Raw genomic sequence first — 14,598 nt, 5'->3', positions numbered from 1 at the left:
AAAACCAGAGTCGGCGAGACCCAAACTCCCGGAAAGTTAAAGATTTCATCTGGGCATGAGGAAGCCAAACGAACAAATTCCAAGCCTGAGATAATGAACACCAGGCCGAGGACGCTGACGAATAGAAGACTGCGTACCTAGCTACATTTGCTGGTAGATCTTTACGGTTTGCGGGAGAAAATGGCCCATAACACGAGCTGCGCTATCATGCCGTCTCATACTCGCCAATTCATTCTCATGTTGAACTTCTTCGAATCACCCGGTGCCTCTCAATCTATGCTATGTGGTAACGAAGCCGCTTCGCATGCTGGAGTCGGAGGTGGCGATTTTCGAAGCTGATTCGTCTCTACAATGTGCCTTCTTCCAGGGACCATTTAAATTTTGTAGCGACACACAATGAAATAGACCAATTACGACTCTATATATTGAACTACAACCTTGTACACCTGTAGAGTCCAAATGTTAAGATGTAAACTAGATAACCAAGTTGGGGATGTTTGCCTGGTTTGTCAGGGCGGAACGCTAGCCGTATATGGACTAGTCCGAGGTAGCTCCCACTTCGCCTGGAAATTTGATGGAATGCGGGCGAACAGCGTTGAAGTCGGAACTCTTGGATTATCATCTTCGTGCAATATTTTTTGGATATTGGCAAGAGATAAAGACCGTTTTATACCCTATTCCCACCCAAACTACAACAAAACACCGCCAATATGCAGGCTCCGGTGGTGGTGATGAGTATGTTACCCCCCATCGAGTTGCTCCCCTTTAAGTGCTAACAGATCATCCAGACACCAATTCCGGCGAGCGCCAGGTTGGTCGGAAAGCACAGATGTCTAACATTACCGCGGCGAAGACGTGCGCTACCCCTCGATTCTCCGTTGTTCTCCCCTGACCGATGCTAATTCAATAAACACCAGTGTTGCGGATATCATTCGGTCATGTCTCGGACCCAAGGCGATGTTGAAGATGCTGCTTGACCCTATGGGTGGTATTGTATTGACCAACGATGGCCACGCTATTCTGCGAGAGATTGAAGTGTCGCACCCTGCGGCCAAGAGCATGATCGAGCTCAGCCGTACTCAGGACGAGGAGGTCGGAGATGGTACCACAACAGTCATCATCCTTGGTATGAGAATATTCATCTTGGAAGACCCGATGGCGAATGCTGATATTCTGTAGCCGGTGAAATGCTCGCCCAGGCCATCCCCCAACTCGAACGCAACATCCACCCCGTCGTTATCATCCAGGCTTTCAAGCGTGCCCTCGCCGATGCCCTTCAGATCGTGGAGGAGGTCTCGACACCCGTTGACATTCACGATGACAAGGCCATGTACAGCCTTATTCAGTCCTCCATCGGAACCAAGTTCGTGTCCCGCTGGTCAGAGCTCATGTGCAGCCTCGCATTGAACGCCGTGCGAACCGTCTCCTTCGATATTGGTAGTGGAAAGCAGGAAGTCGACATCAAGCGCTACGCCCGCATTGAGAAGGTCCCCGGTGGTCAAATCGAGGACTCTGAGGTGATTGACGGTGTGATGGTCAACAAGGATATCACGCATCCCAAGATGCGTCGCAGAATCGAAAACCCCCGTGTTCTTCTCCTGGATTGCCCCCTGGAGTACAAGAAGGGCGAGTCCCAGACCAACATTGAGATCTCCAAGGAGGATGACTGGAACCGTATTCTCCAGATTGAGGAAGAGCAGGTCAAGCACATGTGCGAGGCCATTCTGGCTTTCAAGCCTGACGTCGTTATCACTGAGAAGGGTGTTTCCGGTAAGAAAGTGGACTGATCAGGGTGATTGATTGAATGTTCTAACCACCGAGCTTTACTAGATCTTGCACAGCACTTCCTGGTGAAGGCCAACATCACAGCCCTCCGCCGTGTGCGAAAGACCGACAACAACCGTATTGCCCGTGCAAGCGGTGCTACCATCGTCAACCGTGTCGATGACATCCAGGAGTCCGATATTGGTACTGGGTGCGGACTGTTCGAGATTGAGAAGATTGGTGATGAGTACTTCACATTCTTGCGCAAGTGCAAGTCCCCGAAGGCCTGCACAATCCTGCTGCGCGGCCCCTCCAAGGATATCCTTAACGAGGTTGAGCGCAACTTGCAGGATGCCATGTCCGTTGCTCGCAATGTTATCTTCCACCCTCGTCTGTCTCCCGGTGGTGGTGCTACTGAGATGGCTGTCTCCGTGAAGCTCAGCCAGCTTGCCCGCTCCGTTGAGGGTGTCCAGCAATGGCCATACAAGGCTGTTGCCGACGCTATGGAGGTCATTCCCCGGACATTGGCCCAGAACGCTGGTTCCAGCCCCATCCGTGTGCTTACCAGTCTCCGTGCCAAGCACGTCGAGGGCCACCACTCCTGGGGTCTGGATGGCGAGTCTGGCAACTTGGTTGATATGAAGCAGTACGGTGTTTGGGAGCCGGAAGCCGTCAAGCTTCAGAGCATCAAGACTGCGGTCGAGGTAAGCTCCCTACTTTTTTTTTTTTTCATACTACGTTTCACTAACATATCTCTCTCTAGTCCGCATGTCTCCTTCTCCGTGTCGACGACATCTGCAGCGCAAAGTCCGCTCAACAGATTGCCGGCGGCGGCGGCGGTGGCGGCGAGGAATGATTGATAGACCAAAAAGAAAAATGATACTTGGACTCGAGGTCCATACATAATGTTACACGATTTGCCTCATGGCTGTCTTCCTTCTGTATGAATATCCTAGATTCAAAAACCAAATCCAGATGGGTATCTTCGTATCGTACACAGCCAGCACTTCAACCCCCCTCCACTAGTCTTCGTCATGGAAAATGACACCAGGAACTTCCTGCTGGGCCACCCGACCATCCACAGCGCCTCCATCCTCGCCTTCCATATTGACCATCGAGCCCGGGGCAGCCGAGACCTCCATAGGAGTAGTATCATTTTGACCACCATTACCCTTCTTCCCGCGCGCATTCTTCTTCTTCTCCCTCCTGCGCCGATTCTTCTCCGTCTTCTCATCATCCCTGCGCTTCTTCTCCTCTTGTTCTTTCTGCCAAGCCTCATTATTCTTCTCATTATCCACCTCGGACTGCATCAACCGGAGTCGTTCATACTCCCGCCGCCGACTGGCCTTGTACACGTGGAATTCACCGGAGCCCGCACCGGCCGATGATCCCTGCACATTGGTGACAATCTCCGGCGGCGCCGAGAGGGACGCTACGGTGCGCGGCTTCAGGGTATCCGGTAATTGGATGTCTTTGCTGGGGTCTTTGAAGAGTGTCTGGATCTCGCTGGCGACCTCGGAATGCGGTGTCATGGCGCGGCGTTTTGTCGGCCGCTTGCTGCGTGGATCCGCGCTTGTGGGGATGGATTCTGGGCCTGGCTCGGACATTGTGTGTGTGTTGGTTTGAGGAGAGGTATGCGACCGCGTGGAATCGGTGGGTTTTGCGCGCGTGAGAGGAATTGGGGTCTTCTCCTTTTCACTGGCAGTGAAGAGGCTTTCCCTGAGACACTAGGTGACAGCCAAAATGCTGGTTTAGTGGGTTTTGATTGCTCGAGTGCAGTGGGAATCCTTGGATGGCGAGTAGAAGGTAGTAACAAGCTCCAGATGTAGATTTGGGCAACCTTCAACCGTCGGAATACTCTAACCGCCTTCGGTTAGCGGCATAAGCACATGGTAGATAGATCGCCCTGTCCAAAGCTGTTTCTTCCTGTGTCGTATATTGTTTAGCCTGGGATACTTATTTCTATTCTATTTCGCCTACTAGTAATTGCTTCTATTCTAGATACTGTAGTGGTGATGTCCAACATGGCCACCGTAGGAAATTATATAGGCATAGAGTGCCAGTTCTTTACACGTTAGAACACTGTTACAGCAAGTTCTACCATATCTTGACTCAAAGTGGTTTCCTATTGAAAAATAATTGGCATACCAGGACGGATCCTTGACTGTTTCAAAATTGAAGAACATCCAATTTACATCTAGTTGGACTTTAGATTCTAACCGTTTTCCTACGCCGAGTACTCCTGAATGAAGCAATTAACTACATAGCTAGAATGCCAGGACCATTTACGTCTAATAGCGTAATGCACATATACACTACCTAGGTAAACTAATTAATTAATTAGTCATTCCAACACAGTTATTCAGAAAAAAAGATGAAAAAAGATAAAAATACAAAGCACAATAGCTCAGTATGCCAGAAGCGTTCTGATTGGCCAGAGAACGGATGATATTCAAAAGGGGTATGACACGCAACGCAACAGAAGGGATCATCTTCTTTGTTTCTTTATTGTTCTTTCCCCAAATGAGAACTTTCTATGTCTCACTATTCACTGAGAACAATGAAAGACATATAAACCAATATTCGGGGAAAAGTCAATTGACAGCTTAATAAGACTTTCTTACATCCGCTTTAAACCGCGGTAGCAGCCTATTCATCGTGCTCTTACAATAACTTCAATTTTGAATTTTCCTATTTTCGAATTGTCATCACATTGAGAAAACGGTCTCTATTCTCTTTGTTCAACTTCCTCTGTTCACTAGTGGCCCGAATATTGTGCGCTGGTACTACATAAGTACCTAACCTTCACTCCACAACCATCAACTTCGCACATACATCTCTTTCTTTCTCTCCTTGCATATTGACTACCATCAGTCAAAATGCCCTACCGTTTCGGTGAGTACCTTCATCTCCTGTTTCCATGTCTTCCTACTGCTGTTCTCCTGGTCAATGGATGTATGTCTATTGCGCCAAATGAGAATACCTAGTTGGACAAAAATATGATGTCGTGCCCTAATTCACAGACATCATCTGTGTATTCTGGCTTTTCCGACAGAAATAACTTCTCCTCCGGAATTCAAGGAAACGAGAAAGCCTTCATGACATCATAGCTAATTTCATGGTCAGAGATTGCCGCTCAAGGCCGCGCTGGCTGCAAAGCCAGTGATTGTCTCAAGGATAAGGTCAAGATCACCAAGGGTGAATTCCGCGTTGGCACCTGGGTTAATGGACCGGACTTCCAGAGCTGGTCCTGGCGCCACTGGTGAGTCCAGCCTTGTGAAGACACATGGTGGTCTTAGCATCATTCGTGGCTTCTATTCCTGAGTGAAGGATTTCAAATACTAACCTCATCCAGGGGCTGCTTCACCCCCAAGCAAATTGTGAACGTCAAGAAAGACCTGACTGAGGAATCTGAGGAGCCTGATTTCTCTCACCTTGATGGCTTTGATGAGTTGAGCGAGGAGCTCCAGGACAAGATCCGCAAGGCCATCGAAGTCGGCCATGTTGAAGATGAGGAATGGCGAGGGGTAAGTTTATCTTCCTCGATCTACAAAGTCTGTGGATGAATCGGCTAATACTTCATAGGATGTCCAATGCAACCGCCCCGGAAGCGTCAGCATGCGTGTCAAGGCTATCAAGGCCAAGGCCAAGGAGGTTCGTGGATTCCATTTTGTATCCACAAGTCACATTTGATACTAATCTCACTTCCAGCCCAAGGACGCTGAGAAGTCCTCTCCTGGCAAGAAGCATGGTCTGACCGATTCCGAGAATGCGGCAGAGGAGCCCGCCAAGAAGAAGCAGACCCGTGCTAAGAAAGCTGCCAATGATGATGAGGTCATCGCTGATGCGGCCGTCGTTGAGAACGAGGCCAATGCTGCCAAGAAGCGTGGCCGTGGTCGTCCCCGCAAGAACACTTCCGAGGACCAAGTTGCTTCTGCTGATGCCAAGGTCGAGCCCAAGAAGCCTGGCCGTCCTCGCAAGAAGGCTTCGGACGAAGACAGCCCCGACGCTCAGACCGAGGTCAAGGTCGCGCCCAAGCGTGGCGGTCGCGGCAAGAAGGTTTCCGAGGACGAAGGTGCCGATGCAGACACTGAAATGACGACCGAGCCCGCCGAGCCCAAGACGCGTGCTACTCGTGGCAAGAAGATCGCCAAGGATGAAGGCGCCTCTGCCGACATTGAGCCCAAGCAGTCCACCAAGCGTGCTACTCGTGCCAACAAAGTCACTACCGAGGCTAAGGTTGCTGACAAGGAGTCCAACGAACTTAACCCTGCCGATGAGGATAAGCCCACCGAGAAGGCGGCCATGACTCGTGCAACCCGTGCCAAGAAGGATGCCACCAAAGATGTTTCCTCCGTCGAGAAAGATACTTCATCTGCGGACAATGAGACCCCCGCTACCATCGAGCCAAAGAACCCCCGTCCCACTCGCGCCACTCGCGCCAAGAAGGATGCCCACAACGACGTTTCTCCTGTCGACAAACGCATCTCCTCTGCCGACAACGAGACTGCCAACGGTGCGATCAAGAAGTCAACCACCCGTGCCAAGGGAGCCAACGGCACAAAGACTACCAATAGCTCGAAGACTACCAATGATGCCAAGAACAGCGGATCCGATGCTTCCAAGGATGAGCACGTTGTTGAATCAACCGAGAAGCCGAAGCGCACCCGCGGTGCCAACAACAAGACCAACGGCAACAACGCTACCTCTGAGAACAGCCGCAAGCCCTCCGTCGACAAGGCTACGCAGACTCCACCCGAAGAGGATGCCGAGATCCCAGATGCTATCAAGCAGAAGCCTAAGACTGGAGCTCGCAAGTCAGCCGCCGCGAAGATCACCATTGAGTCCGCTGAGACTACCGAGGAGCCTGCCGAGGCCTCCACTGAGCAATCTGCTAAGAGCACCGCCGTGAAGTCCGAGGATGGCCCCAAGAACGAGAATGCTTCCGCTGAGGTTCACGATGAGCCCGCCGTCGAGGCTGCTGAGAATCCCGTTGCGGACGCCCCTGAGAAGCCCCTCGAGTCTCCTCTCAAGCCAGTCAAGGCTGAGTACACTGACGATGACTTCTAAGCTCGATTACCCTTCGTGTTAATGTCTCACTTGTGTGGACAATCTCGCACTATTGTGAATTACGAAACACCAACTCTTGTCTTCTGTGCTTTGTGTTACAACTGGTCTTTTCCATCGGTTCTTTGTGTTTCTTTTCGGTCTGTGCTAATATCACCGATGGATGCCAGCGAGATATCAGCTTTGCGTTTGTTTTTCAATTCTTCTAATTGTTTTCATCTTTTTTTCCTCCGGGCGTGAGATTCGGGTTCCCTTTAGCGATGGCTGGTTTGCACAGGCGTACAGGCTTATTTGTATGCATTTCCGGGTCGTCCTCACCATCGATTAGCCTGCGAGTTGACATAACGAATCAATTGTTTTCCAAAATGCCTTTCAGTTGTACGGCTTGCGGTAAGGAGCTTTCTACAGTCAGGGATGTGTCTTCGAGATGAGCAGCACTATGATATGGACACTGAATGTCATACTACATAGTATCCTCAATGCGGGCCAAGAGCCAAGATACTCTTGTCAGTACGGCTTGCGAGAATCAAACTTCATGTGGTCCTCGAACTACAAAATACGATTAAAGGGTTGCCACTACAAGTGTTGGAGACGAGCGAAATCTGGGAATAAGAATGCCTTTATCGATAAAAGCTAGCTGTGAGCTTGTGCGGCCTCCCAATTGAACGAAAGCAAAAAAGACAGACCCATTGAAATCCTTATATTGCGCATGATGAAATGAGGGGAATATCATAATGAGCAAATGCAAATGAAAGACGCGGAAAAAAACAAGCAGAGCGATTAAGAATGCAAACGATCCGAGAACGAAACCTGTAGAAAACGAAAAGGAACAAACTATCAAAGTGAGGAATCCCATGCGCTCAATATTCAGCTGAGGCAACCATATGGGACACAGTTCTTTGCGCTGCTCCCGCTCGATCAAAGTGCACATCAAATATTTCCCAGACCACGACTCTCAAGTAGCGCACGAGTATTACCATACAGCTGGGGGTTATGGACATGAGCCACGGTGCGAAGATTGAGAACTTTCTCTTGAAGCTTTGGGTGTTCTCGGAGCAACGACCAGAACTGCTCGCTAGCATTATACGTGAGTAGATCCGAGGCCTCAGCAATGAAATGAATTAGCCATGACTGGAGGTAATCGCAGTCCGCCTCATCAAACTCTGTTCGGCCAGTGAAAGCAAGCGAAGCAACCGCAAGGAGGGGTTTGGACTGGTATAGCTCCGGGTAACAGTTCCAGGCGACTTGGAGCTTGAATGTAATTCGGTAGACCAAGTCCATCAGGCCGAACCGGCGCGCTTGGAGGTATACTCTTCCCAGGACGATGATGACATTTTCCAGATCGAAGCTGTTGCTCACGCCGTTTAGTTTGAACTTCTGACCAATTCCCATTTGATCGCCAACCAAACGGTAGGTAGTACTGCTGTTAGAATCGAGGGCTGGGAACGGAGTGGGGTGCGAAAAGCCTGAGTTTTTAAGGGTAATTAGGCGAGGGGTGAATTCTCCATCGGCTAAGTATTCACGGATCTGTAGGTGCTCTGGCTGTTTTTCGAGAGCTAGGGCACCTAGGAACACATCGCTGATCTTGGCGGTTTGAGGTTGATTCAGGAAGACATGTTTCAGAGCTTGGCTGAGAGTCAGATCGAAGATTGAGAACTCTTGGACGGGTTGCTGAGTTGGCACATCTGCAACCCTACTAGTAGCAGCACTGTTGATTTAGGATATATTTGTCAGTGGATCTGCAGTGAGAATTGACATCAGAACTTCACGAACCTAGTGTCACTTTCAACCTTAGGCACCATGCTTTGCGTCATGGTAGTTTGTGGCGCATTGGTTGTCGATGAGGTTGGGAGAGAAGAAGTGGGAGGCATCAGAGGGGGACACGGATGGAATTGCTGGGTATTTCTGAAGCTAGAGCTCTCTCTGTCAGCAAAAGGAATGCATTCAGATGCAGAGCTGGCGGGTTTAACATCTTGCAACGACCCCAATGTTTGTCTGAACTGAATGCTCTGAGGAGCACGTGGGTCAGAAAATGACCTGATAGTTGTCTGCCCATTAGATGAGGGCGCAGCGTCAGTATCAGGCTCCACGTGATTTAATGGGTCCTTTTTATCCTCTTCCTCATTGTCATCTCCATCTTCCTCCTCGGACTCAGATTCTGCATCGCTTTCTGTACAGGAGACCATGTCCTCGTGGCCACTTGGCAAGACCAGACGAAGTTCCTTGCCACGTTTTCCCTTGGCCCCTAGTTCCTGAAGAGACATGTTCTTCCAGAATTCGAGGCCAGGCTCAGTCCGAATGATTTCCAGCAGGTCGTCCCATATCTTGGCATCAGGCTCTCTCCCAGCGCGACGAAGAACGTTGATGGTCTTTTCATTGAGAATAAAGAGATCCTGGAGTCCGACCCATTTGCTTCATGTATTTAGTTTCCAGTTCTTATAGATCAAAAAGCACAGGCGTAATCAGAAAAACTGAAATATTGATCAACAGGAATGCGGGAAACCCAACGGACACACATACAGAAATAAACAACAACTTCAGGTGTCTTTTTTGGTATGGAAAGAGACCGAACTTACTACATGTTTCGACCTGGAAGATACATCGAGTATATCCGGTCTTTCGGGTGCGTCGTCCAGACACCCTCAACCGGCTGGGCACCAACGGGGCGCCGGTTTATGTGTCGGCTTGGTCCAAACTTCTCTGGCAGCACAACGCCAATCCAGACGTCGGCTCTGTATTGCCGGAGGGAATTCTTGTACCGGACAACGAAGGTTTCACCAGGCTCCAGGAGACGGGGCTTGCCCAGATGTCTCAAGCCAGTGGTCAGATAGGCTCTGGGGGGCATCTTGGTCGATTTGTCGTGCATTGGAGTATTTGAGATGTCACTGCTCTTTTGAAAAGATGATTGTGGATCGTGACCACCGGGAAGTGATTGATAATGTGAGTAGTAGAAGGCTTCCGGAAATTGATTGTCTTTTCGAAAGAAAAGCCGAAGTGAGGTTGCTGCTGATCTCGTGCTCAGTTGTAGCAGGCGATCAATCTGAGAGATGACATTGGGTTACCGGGTTGGAACTGAGGATATAGTGATAGGGAGCCACAACGTGCAGATTTCAGCTGTTGTGCGAGTTGGAGATAATTTCAAGTGAAACCAGGGTAAGATCAATGACCTTTGAAGAAAAAGCAAATGAGTTTCTGAATGAAGCTAGAATGGTTGGCAAGTCTTGCGGATATAGTTCCTCCAGTGTGCACCTGGATCAGAAGCAATGACGCCTAGATGAATCACTTAATGATGTGTTCACTAGCATATGTAGAGGGTATACGGTCCACGGGAAGAGGAGAAGACTCGATTGAGACAACGCCGAGCCCCAGGTCTTCAATAATGCGTTGGTGTAAACGACAGGTGAGAGCTTGCTGTCCTGGCAAACAGATGTGTATCTTAGCTGCGATCAAAGTAATGATCGATGGAGGTTGTCGTAGTCATGAACCACAAGGTTTTCTTCCCTGATTGTACTTAAGATTAAAGAAGTCGTGCCGTTATGACGAAGACGTCCCCAAATGGTCGACATTGCCGCTGTGGCCTTGATGTCCGGAGCCTCACATGAGCAACTCGAGTACAGTTTCGTTGACGAGCTGTGACTGGCCTCGGGGACCTAAGATGTATCTATGGACTTCCAATTTGATGCGTGCCGAATAACGACCTTGCTTGTAATTCTAACGCGCTACAGAAGAACTTCATTGCATACAAATAAATCTATCTCTGTTCCCCCAGCTTTGAACAACCTCCGATGCAAGCTATCCACAATAACAATCCCTCGATGTGATGTGCTCACATGGTCTCGGAAGGGATTCTGAGCACGAATATTGCATGGATATCAGATACCAAGAATGATTGCACCAAATGTCGAAAAAGCGACCAAGGTGGGAAACAAAAATATCGAATGTATGTAGACTGAGGATTGTTGAAGGATTGGATACGATATTACTATGTGCATCACGATATATTGCTACGTTTTCTTTGTTTGAGGTGGCCGAATTTCTTCATTTCTGTTTCTCATCACCGTATGGGCGCGTTGCCCAAGAGCAAATTAAGCGATGAACAAGCATCGCCTGGGTAGCGGTAAAAGCAGAATCACAAACAAAAGCAGCATACTAAGCGCAGATAATTAGAGACTGTGAAGAAAAGGTCAATCTCAATGAGTGTAGAGTGGTTGAACGCAAGTCAAGATACGCCGTGGATCCAATTAAAAGCGAATAAGGTCGGTTCTTCAAACCAAAAGGGCGGCCAACCTCGATAGAAGCGAAGGTCGAGTTGCTGTCAAAGCAAGAACGCAGGCCAATGCGAGGTCGTTAATGTGCCATTCTGGTGCAAAAGATGCATGCCTCGCTTGTTCAATTTCAAAATCCAAGTCGCTCGATCCAGTACATAGGAAATGTTGCAACCGCTTAGAAAAACCTCGGCGATCGCTTGGTGCTGGTAGACACGAGTGTAAGCACTCAGGGCTCGGCATCGAAAAAGACAGTCAGCAGTAAAGATGGATACGCAAAGATCTAGGGCGAGGGAACGGGAGAAGGAGAAGGGGGAATTGAATCGTACCGCAGCTCCGAGAGGTCGTCCATGTGGTTGCACATTGCCACAAACAGGTCGAAGAACAACTTGCCTCCTTCCTCCATCTCCATCTGCAAGGTTCCGCTGCTCTTAAAAGTCTTACGACTGCGGATGATAAGAGCAAGGTAATGAGCGCGCAGTCGGGAATCAGTCTCGGGTGTATTGTCATATGCATATCGAGCAGATCGCAAGATCACGTCGGCTGGAAGACCACTCTGAAGACCCTGCTTTCGGAGAGCAAGGCGCTTGAGCTCTTCCAGGCCGTACTTCTCAGCAGCACAGTACACTGCCGTGTCTCGGAGAATGAGATCTCCCACACCGAGGTGGAACATTGTCGGCTCGCTCGATCCACGGCCACCAGTTTGATTGATATCCTGGGCGTTCTCGAGTGACCAAGAGTTTCTTTGCTTTCCACGCAACAGGCGCGGGTAGTAGTCGCCCTTGTACAAAAACTCGAGAACGCATGACAGAATCTCAGGTTCCCTATCTCAAAATAAGCTTGTACTCAAAACGAAATAGGCAGAACTTTCTCACTCGTCAGGCAAGGTCAGTTGCTTTGCACCGTCCTCGAGAAACTGCTCATTCAGAGCAGCACTAAAGAACGGCGACGCGGACAGAACATCTTCATGGGCGGCGAAGAGACGCTGGTCCCGGCCAACAATCATAGTAGTGATAGGGCTGGTAAGGGGACTAATAAGGATACATCATCAGCACACGAAATCCGTGTCTATATTTGTCGAGGGCGAAAGTCGGGATTTATATATATATGAAAAAAAAAGGACACACCTTCCCATCGAGGGACTTCCCACTTTTTGCTTCATCTTCTCCTTAACTAGCTCGTCGTACTTTTTCTTGGCGACCTTGACGGTCTTACCCGCCCGATCCTTGGATACGAAAGAGCGCTTGAACATAACGGCGCAAAGGAGCCCTATTGCAGAAATATGCCCATAGAAGGTGGTCAAAAGTGAGATAAACCTGTAATTATCAGAAGGAATGATATGAGTTGGTCGAAAGAAAGACGGATTGACGCTGCTGGTCATGCACACGAAGCATGTGAGTCTTGGAAGCTCCCCGCAGAAATGGTCCCCCCGAGTCTTAGTTAAAAGGCGGGGAATACGCAGTTCTGGGATGACTTTGCACTCGAGAATCTGAAATGACTCTCTAGGCGAACAGTTATCGACTCCGGCAGGCGTGGGAGGAAAGAAAAAAAGAAGAAAGGAAACGGGAAGAGGGGGTTTAAATGTGGGGGTCAGGTGATATCAAATGTGACTAGAGACCAAGTCACCTGTTAAGTGAGGCGGAGCAGGAAACGCCACATGTGAGTGGTATGGCAGAGAGTGTACGGTGAAGCATAGGTGGCATTTGGACGTATATACTTGTGGGCTGGCCTATCAACTCGCAGCTGTTTTGCTTGCTGCATCGCCTCGGTGGTATCTTTACTAGGCGTTAGGTTCCGACCTTCTTTCGATGCTGTTGTTAGCATAGGGCTTCTTATTTGGGTTTACAGATTAACAGAGGGAAGGACCAAGGGAGCCTAAGCAAGCTGGCAAATCATGGGCAAGACAGATTCAAGGGTGCTTCTTGACACCGGGGACGGCAGTCGGACGAGGTTGAGTGGGCGAGTCGGAGCGGCCCTGTTCCACAGGTTATCGCGATCCTGGCTGAAGCTGCCGCGATGGTGCAAGAAGGACCGACAATCCTTGCCAAAACCGACTTGTCTATCTTTTAACAGGCCATGATGGAGTGTGATTAACGTCAAATTGTGTATTATATATATATATATATGGACAGGCCAACCGTATTGGGTGATGAACCATCCAGTGTACACTAATAAGTGTAAACTAACTATTATACCAATAGCTGGTCTATTCCCCTCGCCGGCGAGGGAGTAATCATCCGAGATCCCTTTTCCCTAAATAAGCGGTCTGTGTCGAAGATTGCTCCGTTATATCCACTTCTGGTACTCAAAGCCCGCCACAACCAGCAGTAAGCATCGTAATACCAAAGCTTGAGAAGTGACCGATAGTCACAGCGTACATGCCATTGCCGGCAGAGCAAGCCCTGTCTCGCTGCCCCTCGCACTTCACGCAACTGGCCTCCGAGCCGGAGCTGTAGTATTCCTGTTCATGATCACGGTCGGTAAGCGATCGAACATTCGAAAGAGAGGGGATCCATAGGCTAACTCACGGTTCCATAGTGCTTAAAGTTGACAAGGCCGCTCGAGTACATGTTCTGTTTGCATGGTTAGCCTTTTTGATATAGCATCTCTAGTTCAACCATGGCTTACTGGAACACCGTCAAGAACGTTATTTCCACGGATGAAAGTACCGGGTTGCGAACCAGCAAAGTTGGCCCATGCCTCATTGCCGATAGGGAAAGCAGCAAGAGCATTGCTGGTGAGTTCTTTGTCCGGGAAGTTCTGGGCTAGTGCAACATGGGCAATGGACGTGAGGGCACCACCTAGGGAATGTCCAATCGCCTCTAAAGTGTAATCCGGGTATTTCGCGATGAGCGATTTGACTTCGGCGATGACGGTATCGTGCACAGCGGACCATGGTCTGTTAATACCCCTCATGATCTGCACGTCGGATGGGAAAGTGACGCCGGAGAGCGAGGGAGTCACGAGATGAATGTCAATGTCATTCAAGATATCGACAACTAGATTAATTAGCACTGTGAGCTACCAGCAACATAAACTGATCTCTCCATACTGGACGTTGAGCCCCTCATAATGACCGAGATCTTCTTCTTCTCGGTGGAGTATCCGATAAATCCCTATTGGAATTAGTCATTTGCTAGAGTATAGAGAAAATGCCACACCTACATCGGTACCGGTCAGGAGGTGATCAATCCTCTTGGTAATAGTGACATCAAAAGCGTTCCCTCTGCAACCGCTGTAGGCAGCGGAAGAAAGCTGTGCTGCACGGTGCAAATCAGGGAAAGCAGAAGCGTCTTGAGATAAGTTAGAGCTGTCTATCCGAATAACGCCGGGCTGACGAATTGACCCACCAGCAGTTGCCCTCGACTCCAAAATAGGTGCAGAAAGGGCCTGGGAAATTAAGGAGATCCCTACAAGCAAAGACTGGCAGTTGAACAACATGTTGGAAGAGTATATGAGGATTTTATAGAACGCTCTGCAGATATTCAGAAAGGCTGCTGGA

At 49.3% G+C, this 14,598-nt stretch overlaps 6 protein-coding genes across 6 annotated transcripts; 2 read left to right on the top strand and 4 right to left on the bottom strand.

Annotated features, from left to right (window-relative positions):
- Positions 1-710: 710 nt before the first annotated feature.
- Positions 711-2,620, top strand: N7525_002636 (chaperonin-containing T-complex subunit CCT3; the record flags this gene model as incomplete). Its single annotated transcript, XM_002559760.1, has 6 exons — positions 711-735; positions 789-855; positions 918-1,126; positions 1,180-1,770; positions 1,831-2,468; positions 2,528-2,620. The coding sequence occupies 6 exons, from the start codon at positions 711-713 to the stop codon at positions 2,618-2,620; spliced, it is 1,623 nt and encodes a 540-aa protein (XP_002559806.1).
- Positions 2,621-2,786: 166 nt separating this feature from the next.
- Positions 2,787-3,371, bottom strand: N7525_002635 (uncharacterized protein; the record flags this gene model as incomplete). The annotated part of the gene is made up of 1 exon (XM_002559761.1): positions 2,787-3,371. The coding sequence occupies one exon, from the start codon at positions 3,369-3,371 to the stop codon at positions 2,787-2,789; it is 585 nt and encodes a 194-aa protein (XP_002559807.1).
- Positions 3,372-4,643: 1,272 nt separating this feature from the next.
- Positions 4,644-6,834, top strand: N7525_002634 (PARP-type zinc finger-containing protein; the record flags this gene model as incomplete). The annotated part of the gene is made up of 5 exons (XM_061212386.1): positions 4,644-4,659; positions 4,891-5,026; positions 5,120-5,291; positions 5,350-5,418; positions 5,476-6,834. 5 exons carry the CDS (start codon positions 4,644-4,646, stop codon positions 6,832-6,834), a joined length of 1,752 nt encoding a protein of 583 aa, XP_061069407.1.
- A 927-nt stretch (positions 6,835-7,761) lies between these two features.
- Positions 7,762-9,676, bottom strand: N7525_002633 (uncharacterized protein; the record flags this gene model as incomplete). Its single annotated transcript, XM_061212385.1, has 3 exons — positions 7,762-8,539; positions 8,605-9,243; positions 9,408-9,676. The coding sequence occupies 3 exons, from the start codon at positions 9,674-9,676 to the stop codon at positions 7,762-7,764; spliced, it is 1,686 nt and encodes a 561-aa protein (XP_061069406.1).
- A 1,598-nt stretch (positions 9,677-11,274) lies between these two features.
- On the bottom strand, positions 11,275-12,348 carry N7525_002632 (BTB/POZ domain-containing protein; the record flags this gene model as incomplete). The annotated part of the gene is made up of 4 exons (XM_002559764.2): positions 11,275-11,302; positions 11,426-11,920; positions 11,972-12,127; positions 12,224-12,348. 4 exons carry the CDS (start codon positions 12,346-12,348, stop codon positions 11,275-11,277), a joined length of 804 nt encoding a protein of 267 aa, XP_002559810.2.
- A 1,053-nt stretch (positions 12,349-13,401) lies between these two features.
- On the bottom strand, positions 13,402-14,537 carry N7525_002631 (lipase family protein; the record flags this gene model as incomplete). The annotated part of the gene is made up of 6 exons (XM_002559765.1): positions 13,402-13,557; positions 13,625-13,669; positions 13,725-14,095; positions 14,149-14,212; positions 14,262-14,389; positions 14,447-14,537. 6 exons carry the CDS (start codon positions 14,535-14,537, stop codon positions 13,402-13,404), a joined length of 855 nt encoding a protein of 284 aa, XP_002559811.1.
- Positions 14,538-14,598: the final 61 nt, after the last annotated feature.

This window comes from Penicillium rubens, assembly GCF_028828025.1.
Source record: "Penicillium rubens strain IBT 27055 chromosome Unknown utg000002l_segment0_segment0, whole genome shotgun sequence".
In the NCBI taxonomy this organism is placed as follows: Eukaryota; Fungi; Ascomycota; class Eurotiomycetes; order Eurotiales; family Aspergillaceae; genus Penicillium; species Penicillium rubens.
This window is presented reverse-complemented; position numbering and strand designations above follow the sequence as displayed.